This window comes from Palaemon carinicauda, chromosome 22 (assembly GCF_036898095.1).
Source record: "Palaemon carinicauda isolate YSFRI2023 chromosome 22, ASM3689809v2, whole genome shotgun sequence".
Taxonomy (NCBI): domain Eukaryota; kingdom Metazoa; phylum Arthropoda; class Malacostraca; order Decapoda; family Palaemonidae; genus Palaemon; species Palaemon carinicauda.
In genome coordinates, this window is record NC_090746.1 from 78,411,973 (window position 1) to 78,434,402 (window position 22,430).

The window sequence follows — 22,430 nt, forward strand, 5'->3', positions numbered from 1 at the left end:
CAAAATTCCTCATTTAGCAGTCCAGATCCTTTGAGAAATCATAAGACTATTGAAGCTTGGTCTTTGGTGAACACTTTCATAGAGGTACATAAACCATAGAATTTGCTTTACATATATTTTTCATAAAAATTAAGCTGCCTTTTGTCTTATCTGGACACTGAATTGTTATGCCAACCAAAACAACCCTCACCAAGAAGGGATAGGTAACCCTAAACAGAGCAAGGGTAGAAGTGGGCAAACCTATAGAACCACCACAAATGGGGATTAGCCACCAACTGAATGCCCATGCAGGGCAACACCACAGCAATGGAATATATGTTACGAGAGTGCCCACTGGGCCCTCATTGCTCAGATCAAGACCTCAGTGAGGCAAACGACGACACCCTCCTGTGGGTTCGACATTGGCGCGATAAGATATGATAATGATAATGATATTAGGTTCAAAACAGAAAGACAACAAAGTTTTATTATCTAAATGAAGCAGAAGAGAATTGACATCATGGATCTGCAAGTTTGAAGGAGCTTGAAGGATGTTGCATGAAATGTAACAAGTTCTGATATAAATCTTGAGCCTAAAAAGAAATGAAAAGACAACATCAGAGGATACTTGCATTCCTAAAGCCGCTCAAAAAGCAGGTGCTTTTGAAGCTCAAAGTAAAAAAAAACAAAATTTCTAGAGTTACTAATAAAGGGGAGAGTACTACTAATGCCAATCCTGAAGGAGACTCATAGTCAAGAAAAGGGAATCCTTCTTGAACGTAACTTCAATAACAGAAATAATAAAAACTTCAAAGTCCATAAATAAAACAATAATACCAGAAAATCATCTACAACACTAGAATCAAGGGAAAATAATTTGGAAATGATAAATAGTGATCCTGATATTTCCAAAAGTTTGGAAATCTCTATGAACTGTTTATCCATCAGAAAACATACAAAGAATGATTCTTTTAACATCAGGAGACCAAATGGAATGTATAAACCAATTTACCTGGGCCTCTTGATCTTTATTTTATTCTACTATAAGGCAAGTTTAAAGTAATGGGTTTGTGATAAAACAAATGGATTTCATGGTTCTACGGCATTCAAAAGGTTTTTATAATGAAATTGAAAGAAGCAGACTCCAGTAAAAATGACAAATTTGTAGATGCTTTGTATTTTCCTAACTCTAAAACCTTAGCTATTTAATAGGGGTATTACTTTTGGCGTAGCTGAAATGACGAGCCATTAATTTTTAACGAGGGTTAACTACGCACACCACTAGTTAGCGGGGGTAGGGAGAGTAACTTGCTACCGCTCCCCCTCACACACCTGTGATTGAGCTCACTTTGCTTGGAGGTAGGACTTCAAGGGGGATAGGGCTGGCGGGCAAGTTTAGTTAAATAGCTAAGGTTTGTATACTGTAGTTAGGAAAAATACAAATTATCTACAAATTTGTCATTTGTTCCATAACTGGAATACAAACCACGCTATTTAATAGGGGTGACTCACCCATTAGGAAGGGTGGACGTCCCAGCCAATCTGGCTTTTTGGCTTTACCCAGGGGCTCCTTATCTGAGTGTGTTAGCACTCAAGAAATAAGGAGCCCCTGCACCTTGCTAAAACCTTGCTACGCAAGGTTTGCGGCCTATGCAAGCTGTATGTGAAGGTATGTAGAAATATGACTCGTCCTAGAAAGTTGTTCCGAAGTTCTTTAGATGGAAAACTGTGCACTAGGGCTTTCCCAATACCACCTCGTCAGGGTATGGGGACGCAACAGTATTAATCTTAATACTAGGTACACAAGGGAGCATGGTTTACCTGCAGTTGTTTGAGGTCAGCTATGCAGAGAACCCAGGATGCTGCTTTCCCCAAGAGAGGGGAGGATGAAGAAAAGAATAAGGGCCAGTCAAACCTTTTCATTCACGCAGACTAAAACTGGGTAACAATGCCCTCAACCTTCTGCTACTTGTTGTTTTAAACCGGCTGTTGTGCAGCCACCACAGGACCGATAGAAAACGTATCGAATCTCTTGTGGGTCACGTGTTTTGAAGTTTCCACACCCCAGCTTGAAGAACCTGCGTCACTGAATAATTTCTTTTGAAGGCCAGGGACGTAGCTATGCCCCTGACATCATGTGCTCTGAGGCGACGTGACGGAGGAGGGTCTGGATTCAGTGCAAGGTCAATGACCCTGTGAATCCATGCTGAGATGGTGTTCTTGGTGACCCTCCTCTTAGTCCTTCCTGTGCTGACGAATAGCGCTGGCACACCAGGACAGGCTGCGGTTGTTCTCTTGAGGTACAGCCTCAAACTGCTTACTGGGCATAGTTTGAGGTGGTCTGGCTCATCTGTTACAGTACGGAGACTAGAAATCCGGAAGGAGTCGAATCAAGGATCCGCTACTCACGGGTTCTGAGTCTTAGCAATAAACTTAGTGACGAAGCTGAACGTTACCTCTCCCCATCCCCTTGAATGGGCGATGTCGTATGAAAGACCATGAAATTCGCTGACTCGCTTGGCCGAGGGCAAAGCTAGCAGGAACGCCGTCTTCCAAGTCAGGTGGCGATCTGTTGGCTGGCGTAATGGTTCATAGGGAGGTCTCTTAAGAGACCTGAGAACTTGAACCACGTTCCATGGGGGAGGTCTCCCTTCTGACTGGGGGCAGGAAAGTTCATAACTCCGTATGAGTAGAGAAAGTTCTAGCGATGAAGAAATGTCCATTCCTTCCAGTCTGAAGGCGAGGCTTAAGGCTGAGCAATAGCCTTTCACTGCCGAGACTGATCGACGCATTTCTTCACACAAATACATGAGGAACTCCGCTATTGCTGGAATAGTGGCATCGAATGGAGAGATACCCCTTCCACGACACCAACCACAGAAGACTTTCCACTTTGCCTGGTAGACTGCTGCTGATGATTTTCCCAGATGTCCAGACATCCTAATCGCAACTTGTTGCAAAAATCCTCTCTCAGAGAAGAGATGCTGGGTAGTCTCCAGGCGTGAAGTCGTAGCGAAGCTACAGCTTTGTGGAAGATATTGGCGTGTGGTTGTTTGAGTAGATTGTGTCGTGGAGAGAGTTCTCTTGGTGGCTCCGTTAGGAGTTGCAGAAGGTCTGGGAACTACTCTGCGTGATGCCATAGCGGAGCTATGAGGGTCATTGAAAGATTGACCGATGTTCTGGTCTTGTTGAGTGCCCTCCTCATCAGCCAGAACGGGAAAAAAGCGTAAACGTCGATATTGTCCCACCATTGTTGGAAAGCATCTTGCCAGAGAGCCTTGGGGTCTGGGGCTGGGGAACAGTACAGCGGGAGCCTGAAGTTCAGGGCCGTTGCGAAGAGGTCCACAGTCGGAGAACCCCACAAAGTCAGGTCTTTGTTGGCTACTAGGTGATCCAAAGACCACTCGGTACTCACTATCTGAGATGCTCTGCTCAGGTTGTCGGTGAGCACATTCCCTTTGCCTGGAATGAAGCGTGCCGATAGTGGTATCGAGTGGATTTCGACCCATTTCAGTATCTCTGCTAATAGATGGGATAGTTGCTGCAAAAAAGTACTTCCTTGTTTGTTGATGTAGGCCACTACTGTGGTGTTGCCGCTCATCACCACCACAGAGTGACTTGCCAGGAACTGTTGGAACTGTTGAAGGGCCAGAAAGATGGTCTTCATCTCTAGGAGATTTATGTAGAGGTACTTTTCTGACTCTCACCAGAGGCCTGAGGTCGTGTGGTGCAGTACGTGGGCCCCCATCCTTTTTTTGAAGCGTCTGAAAACAGCATCAAATCCGGGGGGGAGGACGAGAAGACCCACTCCCTTTCGTAGATTCTCGTCTGTTACCCACCACTGGAGGTCTGTCAGTTCCGCAGGTCCCATGGGAATCTGGATGTCCGGGGAGTCGTGTGCTTGATTCCACCGGGACTTGAGTCGCCACTGAAGGGATCTCATCCCGAGGCGACCATTGGGAACTAGATGGGCCAGCGATGAAAGGTGACCGAGGAGACATAGCCACGATTGGGCTGGAAGTTCTTCTTGTCTGAGAAAAGGTCTTGCAACCTTCCTCAGCCTTTCTATCCAGTCGTCTGATGGGAAGGCTTTGTGGAGAATGGTGTCTACAATCATGCCTAAGTATACCAGTCTTTGAGTGGAAAGCAGAGAGGACTTCTCGAGATTTACCCCAATCCCCAGATCCTGGCAAAGTCTCAGAAGTTTATCTCGGTGTTGAAGAAGGGTTGATACCGAGTCTGCTAGGATTAGCCAGTCGTCTAGATAACGGAGGAGACGGATGCCAATCCTGTGTGCCCAAGATGATACTAGGGTGAACACTCTGGTGAAGACTTGTGGTGCTGAAGAAAGACCGAAGCACAGCACCTTGAACTGGTATATTCTGTTGTCTAGGCTGAATCTTAAGTACTTCCTTGAAGACGGATGGACTGGGATCTGGAAGTACGCGTCCTTTAGGCCCAGTGTGCACATGAAGTCTTGCGGTCTTACTGCTAGTCTGACCGTGTCCGCCGTCTCCATGCTGAACGGAGTTTGTTTGACAAACTTGTTCAGAGCTGAGAGGTCGATGACTGGTCTCCAGCCTGCAGACGCCTTCTTTACAAGAGTCGACTGAAGAAGCCTGGGGATCCATCGAGGACCTCTTGGAGAGCGCCCTTCTTCTACAGGGTCTGGACTTCTGCCCGAAGGGCTTGCCCCCTTGCCGGTCCCTTGGCAAGAGAGTTCAATGACACTGGATTCCTGGACAGGGGAGGTAGAGATGTTATGAACGGGACGCGATATCCTAGACTGATCACGGAGATTGTCCAGGAATCAACCCAGAGTTGCTTCCACCTGTTTGCGCAACTTTGTAGGCATCCCCCCCGCTGGTGGAAATGCAGGGGGACTGCCTATCCTAGCGTCTGCGGCCTCGGCTGCTCCCTCTAGGATTTTTACCTCCCGTGGAGGACTTTTTGCCTTTCCTGTCTTTGACAAGAAAGGGCTTAAACATCATTGTCTTTGCTGCAGTTGTCGTTGTTGTGGTCTTGGTTGGACAGGACTGCTGTGGTGCTGGAGGTTTATAGGGCTCAGATGTTAAAGCCCTATGGAGGAGGGAGTCTTGATGAGACTTCCTCCACCTCTCAGCAGCATGTTCCACATCCTTAGGCTCAAACAGAAGAGATCCCTCTATGGAGGAATGTCTGCGCCTATTGATCTCGACGCTAGGGACCTTCTGTTGGAATATCTCAGCTACTGCATCCCAACGTTTCAGGATGGTATTTGCCCACAAGTTTGAGACTTGGTGGGTAAGAAACTCGATCGTGCGAGTACCTGCGAAAAGGAAGGTTTCCATAGCTTTCCTGGTACGTTCCTTAGAGAAATCCTCAGATCGTATCAGGATACCTAAGGTCCCCAACCAGATATCAAGCCACGAAGTAACTTGCATAGCACACTTCGTGACCTCCTGGTTGAAGATCTCGGCTGCCGAGAATGAGACCTGCCAGTTGGAGAGTCTCTCAAGAGGGACTCCCCTGGTTAGCTCTTCCAGCGACTGGTGATGAGAAAGACCTGAACTAGGCTCCTCCAGGATCTCAAAGTACCTCCTCTGCTGTACGCAAGGTGGGAGGAGCTTGTTTATGGTACCGGAACGGTTGGAAGAGGACATCTCGGAGAGTTGCTGAGCGATCTTGTCTCTGGTACTCTTTACCCCTTGAGACCAGGGCAGGGCTGCACTGGTCTTAGATTGTTTTTGAGTACCAAACACGTGGTCTAGGACCGTGTCTTTGCCCTCTTGAGGGAGGATTCCTGGGTCGGAAAACCCACTGAGAACCCTCATTAGTCAGAACCTGCCAGAATGCATGTTCTGACTCCTGCTGGTCTTCTCCTGTAGGACTTGCAGCGAAGTCACCTTCTATCCCCAAAGGCTCTGCTTGGGGAGAGTCGCAGACATTCCCTGAGTGGCTGGCTGGCTCCATCCTAGCCCTAGTGGAGGACTTTGGCAATGTTTTGGAGTCTTTAGATTACATCCGGGGAATAGGTAAGACTCCAACATCGATGAGTGTGGCATGTCCCTTCTATTCTCGGACTGTGAGGAACTCTCGGCATGAAGAGAGATTTCCTCCATTGGTGCGATGGGGGAAAGTCTCTCTTTGCGTGGTTCCCTAGGTGACGGGAGATCTTCGTCTGAAAGGGATGGAGAGGATGTCCGAGAAATATGAGGAACTTGCCTCGATTGTCTGAATGGAGTCAGTTTCGCCCTCGGGGAAGTGACCACGTCCAGAACTCCTCTTTTCCTCTTCAAAGGGGTAGAGGAAGCTATGATTCCATGTCCTAGATCAGACAGGACAGGCTTGAAAGCCTGGGTTACGGCTCTGATCAAGGCATTGAACCAGGGCTGCTGGCTGACAGACGCACTGTCAGACATACCCCCTAAGGGAAAGGGACCGAAGGTTCCCTGGGAGGAGTTACTGGAATGGGTGGGTTCGCCTTAGGATGTAGCTTTGGGATCCTGAACCCCTCTGCATGTTTCCCTTCTCCCACAATGCGCGGTGGTATGCGCTTGCGGGGAGGGGAATGAAGCGATGGCGACCTTGCCGGATGACGTTCCTTTTGGTGCGCATGCTCATGCGTGGGAGAATATTGGCGCTCGCGCGAGGGAGAATAATGGTGCTCATGCGAGGGAGAATATTGGTGCTCGCGCGCGGGAGACTGTTGGCACGCGCGCGGGAGAATATTCACGCGCGTGGGCGTGCAGGAGAATTATGGTGTGCGCGCGGGCGCGAGGGAGAGTGTTGGCACGCGTCCGTAGAAGAATTAGTGTGCGCGGGCGCGCAGGAGAATCATGATGGGCGCGCGGGAAATTATTGGCGCGCGCACCTATCTCTGAGTGTGTGCGCAGGTGAGCGCAAAACTGGGGAGTGCTGGCGCGCAGGTGAGGGCAACAAGGTTGTTGCCTCACCTACTAACTCGCGTGCAGGAGACTGATGGCGCGCAGGTTTGGGCTGGCGTGTTGGTTGACGCGCAAGATGACGCTCAGGAGAGGATGACGTGGGGCGCACATGTTGGCGGGCGGGAGAGTGCTGTTGCGCAGGAGAACGTTGGCGCGCAGGTAACTGGCGCCTAGGTGAACGTTGGCGCGCAGGTAACTAGCGCGTAAGTGAGTGCTGGCGCGCAGGTGGGCGCTGGCGCGTAGGAGATCGTGGGCGCAGGGCGCGTGACCGCATATCTGCAGGAGAGCGCTGGCGTGCAGGCGATCGTTGGCGCGTGTGCACATGTGGGCGCGCATGGCGCGTAGGAGATCGCTGAGGATCTTGTTGGCGTGTAGGCGCATGTTGGCGTGTAAGCGCGTGAAGTTGCTGCCCTTTGTAAGGGCAAGCAAGATGGGTGGTGCGCGAAGCGTTGGAGCCTGACGAACTGCTGGTAAGCGCTGGTCAGGGTGCGTGTGAGCGTGGGGCGCAGTATGATGGCACGCAATAACGCACTTTGGTGGAGCATTATTAGGCCCATACAGTAACGGCGATGGAAGGTCAGCAGGTCTGTTGGATGCATGGTCGACGTGCCCTTTAAAAGGACGACAATCCACTGAAGGAGATCGCGAACGATCTGCAGAGAGGTTCAGGACCGAAGTCACAAGACTGGTTTCAGGTGCAGTGATGGATGATCGGTCTAGACGTTCCTCTACGGGGGACTGCATAGAAGACATTGGACCAAAGAGGCGCCTCCTCACCGCAGGTGAAGGAAGGCCTCTAAGGCAAAGAGGCCTTCCGACGGATTCGCCCTCTGGGGACGGGCCGTTGGATCAGCACGCTGACCGTTAGCAGTCCTCCGAAGAGGATCCTCTGTAAGTGAACTACCCCGAGGGAGAAGAAACACTAGCAGGAGAGACTGATGATGAACTTAGTTTCCCCCTCGGAGGATGGTCAAGAACGGGGGAAACTAAGCTGGCAGCTACCGTAGAGTCTGGAGTGGCAGAGGAGATGGGTGATGATGCATGAGACACCTCTGACACAACAACGTCGACAAGTGTCAGGGGATCTACCTCTGACGGTGACGATGACTGCTTGACAGAAGCACCCATGCGGATGAAATCAAGCAAACCCTCCTTGGAGGGCGAACCCGTGAGCCCCAGGGAGGACCAAATCTGAAACATGGAAGTTAGTGACAAGGCCTCCCCCGGGGGGAGAGGTAGTGCTGCTTCGCTAGGGGAAGCAACCTAACCTCATCTCTCGAGACCCGGGGTTGGTCAGAAATAAATCGGTCTACGCTACTACTTGACAGTCTCTCAAAAGAGATCGACCGAGTAGGAGCTTCGGAGGAGGTTTGGGCAACGGAAGAAGAGGCCTTGGGTTTTCCTCCCTTCGAAGTAACCTTCGAAGGAGAAATATCCCGCTTAGACTTCTTCTTCTGACGTCGCGAAAACCTCTCCCACTGGGAGGAAGACCACTCCCTACCCTCACTACACTTGTTGACGCTATCAAACCGTTGACCTCTGCAAGAAGGACAAAGGGCTTGAGGATCGGTCTCGACCGCCGACATGAATGTTCCATAGGGGCGGTTCTAAGAGAAAGGAAAAAGCAAAAAGCATTAATGGCTGCCAATTGTCGGCGAGGATGAAGAACAGCAACGTCTGTTCACCATCCGAGCCGAAAGCAAGGTGAGCTCAATCACAGGTGTGTGAGGGGGAGTGGTAGTAAACTACTCTCCCTACCCCCCGCTAACTAGCGGTGTGGGTAGTTAACCCTCGTTAAAAATCAATGGCTCGTCATTTCAGCTACGCCGAAAGTAATACTCCTATAAAATATTGTGGTTTGTATTCCAGTTACGGAACAAACATAAATGAATAGCATTATGTTTGCAATCAATCATTGAACAAAATTACAATAACAACACACTCAATATGGATTTAAAAGTACAAGAAAAGACTAACCTCAGTACTGGTGGTATATTCAACACTTTCTTCCTTCACTTCAAGATCACCAGGCATCGTGACACCATCCACAAGAATGAATTCAAAATGACCGGAGTTGTAAGTTCTTGACTTTTTACTGTTAAATTCCTTTTCCCCCATAAAACTACGTTTGCCTCGAACACTATGATAAGCAGGAACTGTCTCACCTGTTTTAAACTTATTTATAACTCCAGTGGTTGATTTATAGACAACTTTATAGAAAGGATTGGCATCTCTACATTTTTCACTTGCTTTATTATCAATAACATTTTTATATCTCACTAAATTTCCCTGCACATCTTTCAAGACATATCTAAGAGCACTTGGGGTCAGGTCGCCTTCTACCAGAACAAAGTCAAACTCTCCCGTTCGAAAAATTATAGGTTTTCTATCCTCCTCTTCATATTGGGTGCCCTTCCAATTAAACTCTGTATTGTTAGTTCTTAAGGTTCCTTCAACTTCACAGTTATTCCTTTTATTTACAGTGATTGTGTAACTATCCATGGGTTCCATTTCTTCCTTTATTATTATTCTAAAACCTTCACTTTCTTCCACAGAGTCATCGTCCTCTCCTCTTACAATATACTTGGAGTCTTCACTGCCTATCTCCATAGAAAAGTCAGACTTTTTCTTTTTAAATTTGATGCCATCTGTGCGTTTCAACTTCATGTCCACTTCATCCACCTTAAGATTCCTCCATTTCTTCCTGAATCCGCTGCATTCCATCGCATCTAGAAAATTCAAAAGGTATCAGTGTCTCTGAAACTATCAAAATTCATTTCTGAATAAAGTACGGTGTAACAGGCCCACACTAAGCATATGCTCATTGACATTGTGTATACAGTGAACCCTCGTTTATCGCGGTAGATAGGTTCCAGACGCGGCCGCGATAGGTGAAATTCCGCGAAGTAGTGACATCATATTTACCTATTTATTTAACATGTATATTCGGACTTTTAAAACCTTCCCTTGTACGTAGTACTGTTAACAAACCACCCTTTAATGTACAGAACACTTAATGCATGTACTACAGCACCCTAAACTAAAACAGGCACAAATATTAAAGGCGATTTTAAATCATGCGTTTCCTAAACACCTAAAAAGCACGATAAAAAATGGCAACCAATGTTTTGTTTACGTTCATCTCTGATCATAATGAAGAAACAAACTCATTTAGTGTACACATATATGTATAGGTTAGTTTTTGCATCGATTATATTGATTATACAGTATGTTGATTTTTTTATTACCAATGTTTTACTTTATTTTTCTTAGGACTTCCAAATGAAATGTTTTTCTTTATGACGCCGCCTGAAACGACGGCGTCATAAAGTACTGTACACTCAGTAAACAACCAGGCTCAGAACAAACAAGGCATTTAACGTGCATGATGATAGTGATAAATAATGATACAGTACAGTATTTACAGTAAAAGCATTTACAAAATATGTTACCTTACAAATATAATTTACCGTATCTATATAAAATCATACAGTACTGTACAGTACATATTGTACGTAGCAAAGCAGGAAAACAATTTACGAGAGAGAGAGAGAGAGAGAGAGAGAGAGAGAGAGAGAGAGAGAGAGAGAGAGAGAGAGAGAGAGAGAGAGAGAGAGAGATTGTTTTACGTACGTACTGAAAATGTAAATTTTAAACAAAAAAAATCAATTTACGAGAGAGAGAGAGAGAGAGAGAGAGAGAGAGAGAGAGAGAGAGAGAGAGAGAGAGAGAGAGAGAGAGAGATTGTTTTACGTACGTAAATGTAAATTTTAAACAAAAAAAATATGATAGGTTACAACATGTAGACTTTTAAAACCTTCCCTTTAACTTAATGCATACAGTACGTACAGTACTAAACTATAAAACAGGCACAAATACAGTTTTAGAATGTGAGAATATTAAAGTAAAAAATAAAGATTGTTACTGTACTCACCACGAAAGAAGTTCAAGAAAAACTTGAATGATGATGGCGATGAATTTGCTGCACAGTAGAAATGATGATGATGAAGCTGATGATGTGTTCTACTGTGCAGCCAGGTAGTATTTTACGTCTCTTCAGACGGAGGTGTCTTTTCCTGGGACACCTCTTCAACTTCTTCCTGGGAAACTTCTTCAATTTCTTCCGAAGGCGTACTAGCAGGAGGAACTGGCTCTTTTTTGCGAGGCTGGAAGAACATTGTGATCGGAAGTTGTTGCCGCTGCTTCTTTTTTCGATCTAAGAGCATCTTGTAGGGAGTCATTATGTCATCAACCTTGTTGCAGAATTGCATCGACCGAACCATATCCTCGTCCCACTCTTGCAACATTTCTTTCAACTCCTTCGCATGGTTGCAGGCCTTGGCAAGCCGTTCTAATGTTAAGCCCGTTTCTTCGACATTTTCTTGGGTCTCTTCCTGGGTTTCACTCTCTTCTTCGCTTGCCGATTTCATCAGGTCTTCGAGGTTTGCGTCAGTTAGGGGCTGGGAATGGCAGTCCAACAACTCGTCGACGTCTTCAGTCGTCATGTCGCCAAACCCGTCATCTCCAATTATGGCAGCCAACTGCACAGATTTGCGTATTGCAGAGTGTTGGATTTCAGCAGGTGTAAATCCCTCGTCGTCGTAAACAATCTGGGGCCACAACTTCTTCCAGCTCGCATTCACAGTTGCAGGTTTCATCTCTTGAAGTGCCTTCTGAATATTCTGCAGGCACGTGGCTATGGTGTACTGCCGCCAGTACGCCTTCAAGTTAAAATCTTCATCCTCATTATCTTGGGCAGCATCCACACACGCAACGAGGTCCGCCAAGGTGTTCTTCGTGTAGAGGGCCTTGAACGCCCTGATAACCCCCTGGTCCATCGGTTGAATTATGTTATTTTTATTAATAAAATAAATTTTTGAATATACTTACCCGATAATCATGTAGCTGTCAACTCCGTTGCCCGACAGAATTCTATGGAGGGATACGCCAGCTATCACAATACTAGAAGGGGGTGTATTTACCAGCGCCACCTGTGGCCAGGTACTCAAGTACTTCTTGTTGACACCTCCTCAATTATTCCTCGGTCCACTGGTTCTCTATGGGGAGGAAGGGAGGGTCGATTAAATCATGATTATCGGGTAAGTATATTCAAAAATTTATTTTATTAATAAAAATAACATTTTTCAATATTAAACTTACCCGATAATCATGTAGCTGATTCACACCCAGGGGGGTGGGTGAAAACCAGTGTACAAGATTAAAGGATAGCTAAGTATCCCATATTTCATATAATCAGTTATCCACAATAACAATGAAATAATAAGTACCTGGTAAGGAAGTCGACTTGAACCGTTACTCTGCCTTTAATAAGATCGTCTTCCTTACTGAGCGCAGCGTTCCTCTTGGGAGGCTGAATCAACTCAAAGGTGCTAAAGTATACAGGGCTGCAACCCATACTAAAGGACCTCATCACAACCTTTAACCTTGGCGCTTCTCAAGAAAGAATTGACCACCCGCCAAATCAACAAGGATGTGGAAGGCTTCTTAGCCGACCGTACAACCCATAAAAAGTATTCAAGAGAAAGGTTAAAAAGTTATGGGATTATGGGAATGTAGTGGCTGAGCCCTCGCCTACTACTGCATTCGTTGCTACGAATGGACCCAGGGTGTAGCAGTACTCGTAAAGAGACTGGACATCTTTGAGATAGAATGATGCGAACACTGACTTGTTTCTCCAATAGGTTGCATCCATAACACTCTGCAGAGAACGGTTCTGTTTGAAGGCCACTGAAGTAGCCACAGCTCTCACTTCATGTGTCCTTACCTTCAGCAAAGCAAGGTCTTCTTCCTTCAGATGAGAATTTGCTTCTCTAATCAGAAGCCTGATGTAGTAAGAAACTGAGTTCTTAGACATTGGTAGAGAAGGCTTCTTGATAGCACACCATAAGGCTTCTGATTGTCCTCGTAATGGTTTTGACCTTCTTAGATAGTACTTAAGAGCTCTAACTGGGCAAAGTACTCTCTCCAGTTCGTTCCCCACCATGTTGGACAGGCTTGGGATCTCGAACGACTTAGGCCAAGGACGGGAAGGAAGCTCGTTTTTAGCCAAAAAACCGAGCTGCAAGGAACATGTAGCCGTTTCAGATGTGAAACCTATGTTCCTGCTGAAGGCGTGGATCTCACTTACTCTTTTACCTGTTGCTAAGCACACGAGGAAAAGAGTTTTTAATGTGAGGTCCTTAAAAGAGGCTGATTGGAGCGGTTCAAATCCTGATGACATTAGGAACCTTAGGACCACGTCTAGATTCCAGCCTGGAGTGGACAACCGACGTTCCTTTGAGGTCTCAAAAGACCTAAGGAGGTCCTGTAGATCTTTGTTGGAGGAAAGATCCAAGCCTCTGTGGCGGAAAACCGCTGCCAACAAACTTCTGTAACCCTTGATCGTAGGAGCTGATAGGGATCTTACGTTCCTTAGATGTAACAGGAAGTCAGCAATCTGGGTTACATTGGTACTGGTTGAGGAAAACTGCATTGGCCTTGCACCAGCTTCGGAAGACTTCCCATTAAGACTGATAGACTCTGAGAGTGGATGTCGTCCTTGCTCTGGCAATCGCTCTGGCTGCCTCCTTCGAAAAGCCTCTAGCTCTTGAGAGTCTTTCGATAGTCTGAAGGCAGTCAGACGAAGAGCGTGGAGGTTGGGTGTACCTTCTTTACGTGAGGTTGACGCAGAAGGTCCACTCTAGGAGGAAGAGTCCTGGGAACGTCGACCAGCCATTGCAGTACCTCAGTGAACCATTCTCTCGCGGGCCAGAGGGGAGCAACCAACGTCAGCCGTGTCCCTTTGTGAGAGGCGAACTTCTGAAGTACCCTGTTGACAATCTTGAACGGCGGGAATGCATACAGGTTGAGATGGGACCAATCCAGCAGAAAGGCATCCACGCGAACTGCTGCTGGGTCTGGAATCGGAGAACAATACAAGAGGAGCCTCTTGGTCATCGAGGTAGCGAATAGATCTATGGTTGGCTGACCCCACAGGGCCCAAAGTCTGCTGCAAACATTCTTGTGAAGGGTCCACTCTGTGGGGAAGACCTGACCCTTCCGGCTGAGGCGATCTGCCATGACATTCATATCGCCCTGAATGAGCCTCGTTACCAGCGTGAGCTTTCGATCTTTTGACCAAATGAGGAGGTCCCTTGCGATCTCGAACAACTTCCTCGAATGAGTCCCTCCCTGCTTGGAGATGTAAGCCAAGGCTGTGGTGTAGTCGGAGTTCACCTCCACCACCTTGTTAAGCTGGAGGGACTTGAAGTTTATCAAGGCCAAATGAACTGCCAACAACTCCTTGCAATAGATGTGAAGTGTCCTTTGCTCCTGATTCCATGTTCCCGAGCATTCCTGTCCGTCCAGTGTCGCACCCCAGCCCGTGTCCGATGCGTCCGAGAAGAGACGGTGGTCGGAGGTCTGAACAGCCAATGGTAGACCTTCCTTGAGAAGAATGCTGTTCTTCCACCACGTTAGAGTAGACCTCATCTCTTCGGAAACAGGAACTGAGCCCGTCTCTAGCGTCATGTCCTTTATCCAGTGAGCAGCTAGATGATACTGAAGGGGGCGGAGGTGGAGTCTCCCTAACTCGATGAACAGGGCCAGCGATGAAAGTGTCCCTGTTAGACTCATCCACTGCCTGACTAAGCATCGGTTCCTTCTCAGAATGCTCTGGATGCATTCTAGGGCTTGGAAGATCCTTGGGGCCGACGGACAAGTCCGAAAAGCTCGACTCTGAAGATCCATACCCAAGGAGACAATGGTCTGGGATGGAACGAGCTGAGACTCCTCAAAATTGACCAGGAGGCCCAGTTCCTTGGTCAGATCCATAGTCCATTTGAAAATCTCCAGACAGCGACGACTTGAGGGAGCTCTTAAAAGCCAGTCGTCTGACGGAGCCGGACACAAGATCATGATACTGCTGCACAGTCTGTAAACTGTCAATCATGGGCAAGCGAGGAAGTACAGTGACAACCCGAATCTGTCTAGACTGTCTGGGTCGTACAGACAACTCCTTAACGGGTTGCTGAGGTTGCCGCACTGCGTCACAACAAGTCCCTTCTGTTGGTTGTTGAACGTCTTCCCCGTGACACATTGACTTCGTAAACAAAAAATCCTCTAACAAGGACTAAGCTTGGACTGCATGTCATGCAACACAGCTCAAGGTCTATGGGAGCAGGTGTGGTAACAGACGGGATTAGCGGCTGAAGTGTAACCATTACCTTCCCTGTAAGCATGTTATGCTTAAATAAAAGTCCATAAGAGGTTATGCAGCTAAAGGCTCCCTCCAAATGACAGAGTCCTCAAGGGAATATCAGAAGGAGGGAGAAAAGAACTTTCTCATCTACAGGGACCTTATCCTAGAAAAGCTAAGTTCTCTGAGTGAGGGTTCACTGGTGCAAAGCAGCAGACTAGAAGGCAACGTTATGAAACTGCTTGACAGTCTAGTGAGTTGGCAACAACCCAAGATGTGTTGAGAAGCATGCGGTAAGGTATGCAGAGCATGATGTATGCAGAGTATGCTGTATGCAGAGCATGCTGTATGTAGAGCATGTTGTATGCAGAGCATGCTGAATGCAGAGCATGCTGTATGCAGAGCATGTTGTATGCAGAGCATGCTGAATGCAGAGCATGCTGAATGCTGAGCATGTAGTAAGCAGAGCCTGCTGTAAGCAGAGCCTGCTGAAAGGAAAGCAGAGCGTGTGCATGGCGTTTAACATTTCTCAGAAATTCCATGACCAGTGCTAGAGTGCTTTATGCATGCTTGCATGGGGTTTAAACCATGGTATGCTGAACAGCAGAGTCAGAACGAGCTGGAACAACAATAGTGTGGTTTCCTCTTCAAGACTCCGATGAGGGAACACCTGAGGCTCAGTCTGCAAAGGCTGAATAAAAGACAAGCAGAAGGAAGGCGCATGGGTGGAGGAGGCTGACTCCTAGCATGAGTGGTTGAACCCAAGGGTTGCGCTTGCTGAGCGGTTGGCGGAAGCGGAGTAGCAAGTTCCAGTTCCTGTGGTGTGAGCGGAGCGCGATGAGGAAGAGGCTGCGCAGAACAAGGTAAATGTCTCGCAAGCTGAGGCTCCTGAGGCGCAAGGCTAAGGTGTTGTGGTGCTTGCCTTATGGAGGGTTGAGCTCGCTGCAGCAAGAGCTGAGGAAACTGACTCATGGACGGGAGAGGTTGTTGTACCTCAACCGAGTGTTGCATCACTGGTGGAGCAGCAAGTGGAGGCGGAGGAAGAGAGGTATAATCCTCCTGATCCCAATGTAAAGGTTGCCTTAAGAAAGGCGGAGGCTGAACACCACAGGGAACAGCAAACTCAGCACGTGTCTCAACATCGTACGCCTGGCAGGTGGAACTGCTGGCAGGTGGTACTGCGATCAGGCGGAGCGAGTGTAGGTGGAGGGAGTGTAGGCGGAGGCGGAGGAGCAACACTCTCAGCCCGACACTCACGCATCAAGTCCGAAAGCTGTGCTTGCATGGACTGTAGTAGAGTCCACAACATCGTACGCCTGGCAGATGGTACTGTGATCAGGCGGAGCGAGTGTAGGAGGAGGGAGTGTAGGCGGAGGCGGAGGAGCAACACTCTCAGCCCGACACTCACTCATCAAGTCCGAAAGCTGTGCTTGCATGGACTGTAGTAGAGTCCACAACATCGTACGCCTGGCAGATGGTACTGTGATCAGGCGGAGCGAGTGTAGGAGGAGGGAGTGTAGGCGGAGGCGGAGGAGCAACACTCTCAGCCCGACACTCACTCATCAAGTCCGAAAGCTGTGCTTGCATGGACTGTAGTAGAGTTCACAACATCGTACGCCTGGCAGGAGGTACTGTGATCAGGCGGAGCGATCATAGGCGGGGGGGAGTGTAGGCGGAGGCGGAGGCGCAACACTCTCAGCCCGACACTCACGCATCAAGACCGAAAGTTGTGACTGTATGGACTGCAGTAGAGTTAACTTGGGGTCGGCAGACACTAAGTTCTGCTGAGGTAAAGCCTTAACAGCAGAGATCTGTTGTGGCAGAACCTTACTCCTCTTAGGCGGAGTGTAATCAACTGATGACTGAGGAGAGTCAGAGCTAACCCAATGACTGCATTCGGGTTGTGAACTTTAACTTCGTACGTCTGGCATAGGTCTGGACTTAACGTTTAAGAAGTCTTGAGACCTGAGACCAGCGTTACTCTGCCTTTATTTTCTCCCCTAATCTCTTCTGCAGACGAGCAAAATAAGGGCTCAATCGTCTGCGGGTGGGAGTGACGGTCTCGGTAAGACACGCCCACAACCACCGAGAATACTTCTGTGCGCCGATCAAGGCCTGCTGAACCCTTATGCCCTTCGACATTGCTTCTCCCCTGGGCTTGGGAGCTTGCAAGAGGTCCCGGACTGGGAGGACGACTGGCGCGCACAAAAGTACCCTCACGCACTAATCACTTATCACTTTGATTTCTGTTTGCACTTATTTCACTGAACTCGAAACTTTAAGTGGTTTGTACCTGAAATACGCAATTCTATCCTTTCTCAAAGTTAGTAATTGCGAAAACAGAATTACAATGTAACAGAAAAATCTAATGAAAGATAATTCAGTGGTTGGAAAGAGACTAAACACTAGATCACTCTAGAAACGTTTAGTTTCTTCCCCTAAAGAGACTAGGGAGAAGAGCAAAAAAAAACGATAACGACGTTACTCGTACGCCTGGCAGGCTTGAATGAAACGTTTATCCTCTTTCTCCCTCCGTCTCTATCTCTCTCTCTCTCTCTCTCTCTCTCTTGACTTAGAACCTGAGAGAAGAGCCCAATCATATATATCGTTAAAACATATTATTGTTAAAGGAAAAAAACTGAAAAGTTCCTTTATTAGGATCAAAACCATTAAGTTAAGAAAGAATGAACAAAACGCTAGACACGGTTACTCTTACTGCAACGTGAAACCGTGAACATTCTTTCTCTATCGTAACGATAGAGTGCAAGTTGAACGTTCTGAACGTCAACAACTGCAGAGACAAAACAAAACGTTAGTTCAACTTTGAAAACAGTACGAGACTGTCAAAGAAAATCTTTCAAACTCTGTGGCGGAAATAGCATAATATGTTAACAGGTAAAACCGACATGACGGGCTCAAAGTTTATTAACTTCGGTAAAAGACCGCCTACTATTAGGAAGGTCGAATATAAACAAAAATAAAAATTAATTTTAATGAGTTTATAATAAAAGGAAGTTAATCGAAGAGGCCTATAAGAGGCGGAGAGATATAAAATAAATCTATAACTTTTGTTAAGCAAAATTAAGAAAGAGAGTCTATACTCTCTTAGACACCAACACTTCCGTCTAAGGGAAGGGTCGGCCATTGAAAGGTGAACGAGAGTTCATACTCTCTCGTCACCAAAATTAATCAAATTAATTCCAAAAGCTAACTAAGCTAATATAGAAGTTTCCAGTAAAGCGACAGCCGAAATCAAAGAGAAATACTTCACCAAAGTCGTGAAAATACTCCAAGAACATAAGCGTATCCCAGAACGTCTTGCCGGAAGCACGACAGAGGAATAATTGAGGAGGTGTCAACAAGAAGTACTTGAGTACCTGGCCACAGGTGGCGCTGGTAAATACACCCCCTTCTAGTATTGTGATAGCTGGCGTATCCCTCCATAGAATTCTGTCGGGCAACGGAGTTGACAGCTACATGATTATCGGGTAAGTTTAATATTGAAAAAATGACGTGGTGTTGGGTGGCAGGAACTCAACCTGAATGCCCTCATGCGACAGGTCAGTTGCGTGTCCACCAGCGTTATCCATAAGGAGAAGGATCTTGAATGGCAAGCCCTTCTCTAAGAGATATTTGCTGACTTGCGGATAAAACACTGATGGAACCAGTTGGAGGTCAGCATCTTCGTAATCCATGCTCTTTGATTATGCATCCAGTACACGGGAAGGAGATTCTTATTTTTATTTTTCAAAGCGCGAGGATTTTTCGACTTATAAATAAGCCCACCATTGCCACACATCACGAGGGTAACGCGATCCTTGAATGCTTTAAAGCCAGAGGCTTTGGCTTCCTCTTTGAACAGGAAAGTTCGCGACGGCATTCTCTTCCAAAACAAGCCGGTCTCATCCATATTAAAAACTTGTTCCGGCTTGTATCCACCTTCGGCGATAATATTCTTGAATGTCTGGTTCGCGTAAGTTTCAGCAGCGGCAGTGTCAGCCGAAGCAGCCTCGCCATGCAGGGAAACGCTTTTCAGAGCGAAGCGTTTCTGAAACTTCGCGAACCATCCTTTGCTGGCGGAAAAACGTTGTTTCTGAGGCTGGGAATCAGTGGATGTCCCTGGTTGAGGATCATCTGCATCATCATCTTCTTCAGCATGGTTGACGTCGTCGTCTTGAGGTTCCTTTGCAGCAAAATTCTCATACAAGCTCAAAGCCTTTGTTCGGATGGTGTTCGTATCCAAGGCTATGTTCTTCTTCCGGCAGTCGGCAATCCTCACAGCTAAAGCACCTTCCATGCGTACGATCGTTTTATTACGCGTTGTAACGACTCGCTTCGCTGATCTGCTAAAGGTGATTGCAGCCGTCTTTCTAATGTTCGCCTCGTCCTTCTTGATATAGCGAACAGTAGATTCGTTGATCCCAAAATGGCGCGCAGCGGACGCGTAACTTCTACCATCTTTTAACATATCGAGAAGCGTAACCTTCTCAGCAATCGTCATCATCCTTCGGTGGCGTTTAGGCTCACTACCAGCCTTAGTAGAAGCAGAACGCTTGGGAGCCATTGTACAGTAGGATTTGACAAAAAGTTCAACTTAAAAAGGTCGCACACAGCACAGATTAAACTTCACAAACTTAAGAACGTCTACTCAGCGATACGCGGGAACAGAGAGTGGACGACCCGGGCCCGCGAGAACCTAGATGCTGGAAGCTGGAGATGATGGCAAAACACCAATCACAGGCTAGATAACAAAACTTGAGTTCTGATTCGTCATCTATCAGCGCTTGAACCAATCACAACCCGTCTTACAGTATATGATGCGTAGGTTACCAACTCATACAAGATACCCCGCGCATACCGTACGTACGTATTAATAATAATAATAATAAATAATGATAATAATACAGTACAGTACTGTAATAATAATAATAATAATGATAATAATAATAACAATCATAATTTTATTAACAACAACAACAATAATAATAACAATAATAATAATAGCTTTACGTATGCTACAGTATTTTATTCTTTTGTAGGATGTGTGTGTGTCTCTCTCTCTCTCTCTCTCTCTCTCTCTCTCTCTCTCTCTCTCTCTCTCTCTCTCTCTCTCGTACGCTTATTCGAAATGTGATTTTTGCAACAAAGAATATTATTGGAAGCAGTACTACGTACGTATACATACAAAAGAATCATGGAAAATATGCACATCCATTACATTTGTAGTATAGTGGCCATCAGCAGCCTTACACCATTCTAATATGGTATGACTGCATCTGATTTGCGTTTCATGTTCGATTTAATTTTACTACGTACTGTATACAGTACTGTATTATCGTATGATCACATTCTCTTTTCGTGTTTTATTTCTTTCTGTGCTGAATTATATATCATATGTAATGCAATGAACAATCAGTAAGAGCAGATATTACTAATTACAGTATTAATGGAATTACAGGTAACAAAATATCGTATTTGGGGGTCTTCAGATTTCGCGGTATTTTCGAATTTTCCGGAAAATCCGCGATATGTATATATATATGGGTTATGGAAAAAACCCGCGAAGTGGTGAATCCGCGATGGTTGAACCGCGAAGTAGCGAGGGTTCACTGTAGTCACAATGCTGAGGAGGCAAAAACCTGTTATATACTACAGTACTGTATATAATTGGATGGATACTGATAAATTGTATTTAATCGTCGAAAAGTGTATTGTATCCACAGTCAAACCTTCTCATAGACAACCAGTTTTTAAATCTCCAAATTTTAAACTGCTTGAAAGTCTCGTAGTTTCTTATCTAAAGCCTCTTCATTTAAAGATAAAACAAAATTTGATGATCTGTGATTCATATCCTTATTTCAAGGATGGTGTTTTACTCAATGTGCTTTGAATGACTACAGAAAGTCCTTAACTTACAAACTTAATAGGTACCGAGAAACTGTTTGTAAGTTGAATTATGTTAAATTTTGGCCTAGGGTAGGCTTCACCTAACTCACATGCCTATGATTTTCAGCTGCAAAAGTAAAAAAAAATAATAAGTTCTGTTTTATATGGCAAATGTTGTCTTGCTTACTGTATTGAATTATATAATACTGTTTTATCAAGGTATTCCATTATGAACTTTTGATACAATAACTGAGATTTATGATTTCAGTTTGATTTGTATCTCCAAATGTTTGTATGTTGAGGATCTTCTAGTAAATATTGTGCTAATCCACACAAACATTCTTTCAAGCCTTTTCAACCATTTGTCACTTTTAGTGAAGATATAATTGGAAAAATAAAAGTAAATTTTGCATTTTTATTTAGATTCTTTACAACCAAAATATCCCCATCTATCTGAAAGACAAAATTTTTTTTTTGAAATATTGAAACTTAGTTTTTTATTTAATTGAACTTCCGAAACAGTATTTATCGTATTTAATTTTTCAAATTTTAGCCATATAGTTCAGTGCAGGTACTAAGAAGGCCTTTCAGGACCAAGATCCAACTGGCAAAAAGTCACAGGTCAGAAAGATGGATTAAAAGTGGTGGGAACATATGTTTAGTAAAAGACTGAAGAGAAGGGGGTTAGACTCTTCAGTTGCCTACATTGTACCGCATGGGTTACAACAGTGGTACTAAACACATACTAAAAGGTGGTTTTTAATATTTTAACATGAGATACAATTGTATACCGTACTGTAATGCATTATCTTAATGCGGAAAAGATGTGAAAAATTATTGCCGTAAGGGTATGTATTTAAACCTGTCGTCGTTTGTTTGTTTGTTATGAGCAGCTTGACACAAAAACTGCAGTACCGATTTTAACCAAACTTGGTAGTCATGTTGCTATGACCCCAGAAAATATCTGTAACATTTTAGACAAAGTACATCAACATAAAAGTACACCGCAGTACTTTGAAAATAATTGCAAAGTTAAGTAAATGGTAAATAGTTTTTTGATTGATTTTTTGTTTGTGAACAACATTACACAAAAACTACAGGACCAATTTAAACAAAACTTAGTGGACATGTGAGGTATGAACCCAGGACAAATACCTTAGATTATGAAGAAAATTCATCAAAGTAAATGTATGCAGTGGAAATAAGAGCTGAATAAGACTGCTTGGTGTGGCAAAGGCATGCTTTCTACCAAGTGCCCACATAGTTTATTCAGTACTTAGTATAAGGATTCATAAGCTTTAGGGTTGAACTGAGGCTAATACATTGACAACACCCAAATCTTCATATGAAATCCCCTCCCCCACATAACTTCTCAAGTTATCTTTTTGACTAGCTAGTTAATCAGAATCATTGAACATTATTGCAATTGCTATTCATGTTAC

The 22,430-nt window shown here is 45.5% G+C and overlaps 1 protein-coding gene across 4 annotated transcripts in view; it reads right to left on the reverse strand.

Annotated features, from left to right (window-relative positions):
* Positions 1–22,430, reverse strand: part of LOC137616557 (uncharacterized) — an 82,558-nt gene that overhangs the window by 21,977 nt on the left and 38,151 nt on the right. For all 4 annotated transcript variants that reach the window (XM_068346419.1, XM_068346416.1, XM_068346418.1 and 1 more), the window contains exon 4: positions 8,883–9,634. In XM_068346419.1, coding sequence (XP_068202520.1) covers positions 8,883–9,634 — 752 coding nt within the window. The remainder of the gene's footprint in view (positions 1–8,882; positions 9,635–22,430) is intronic.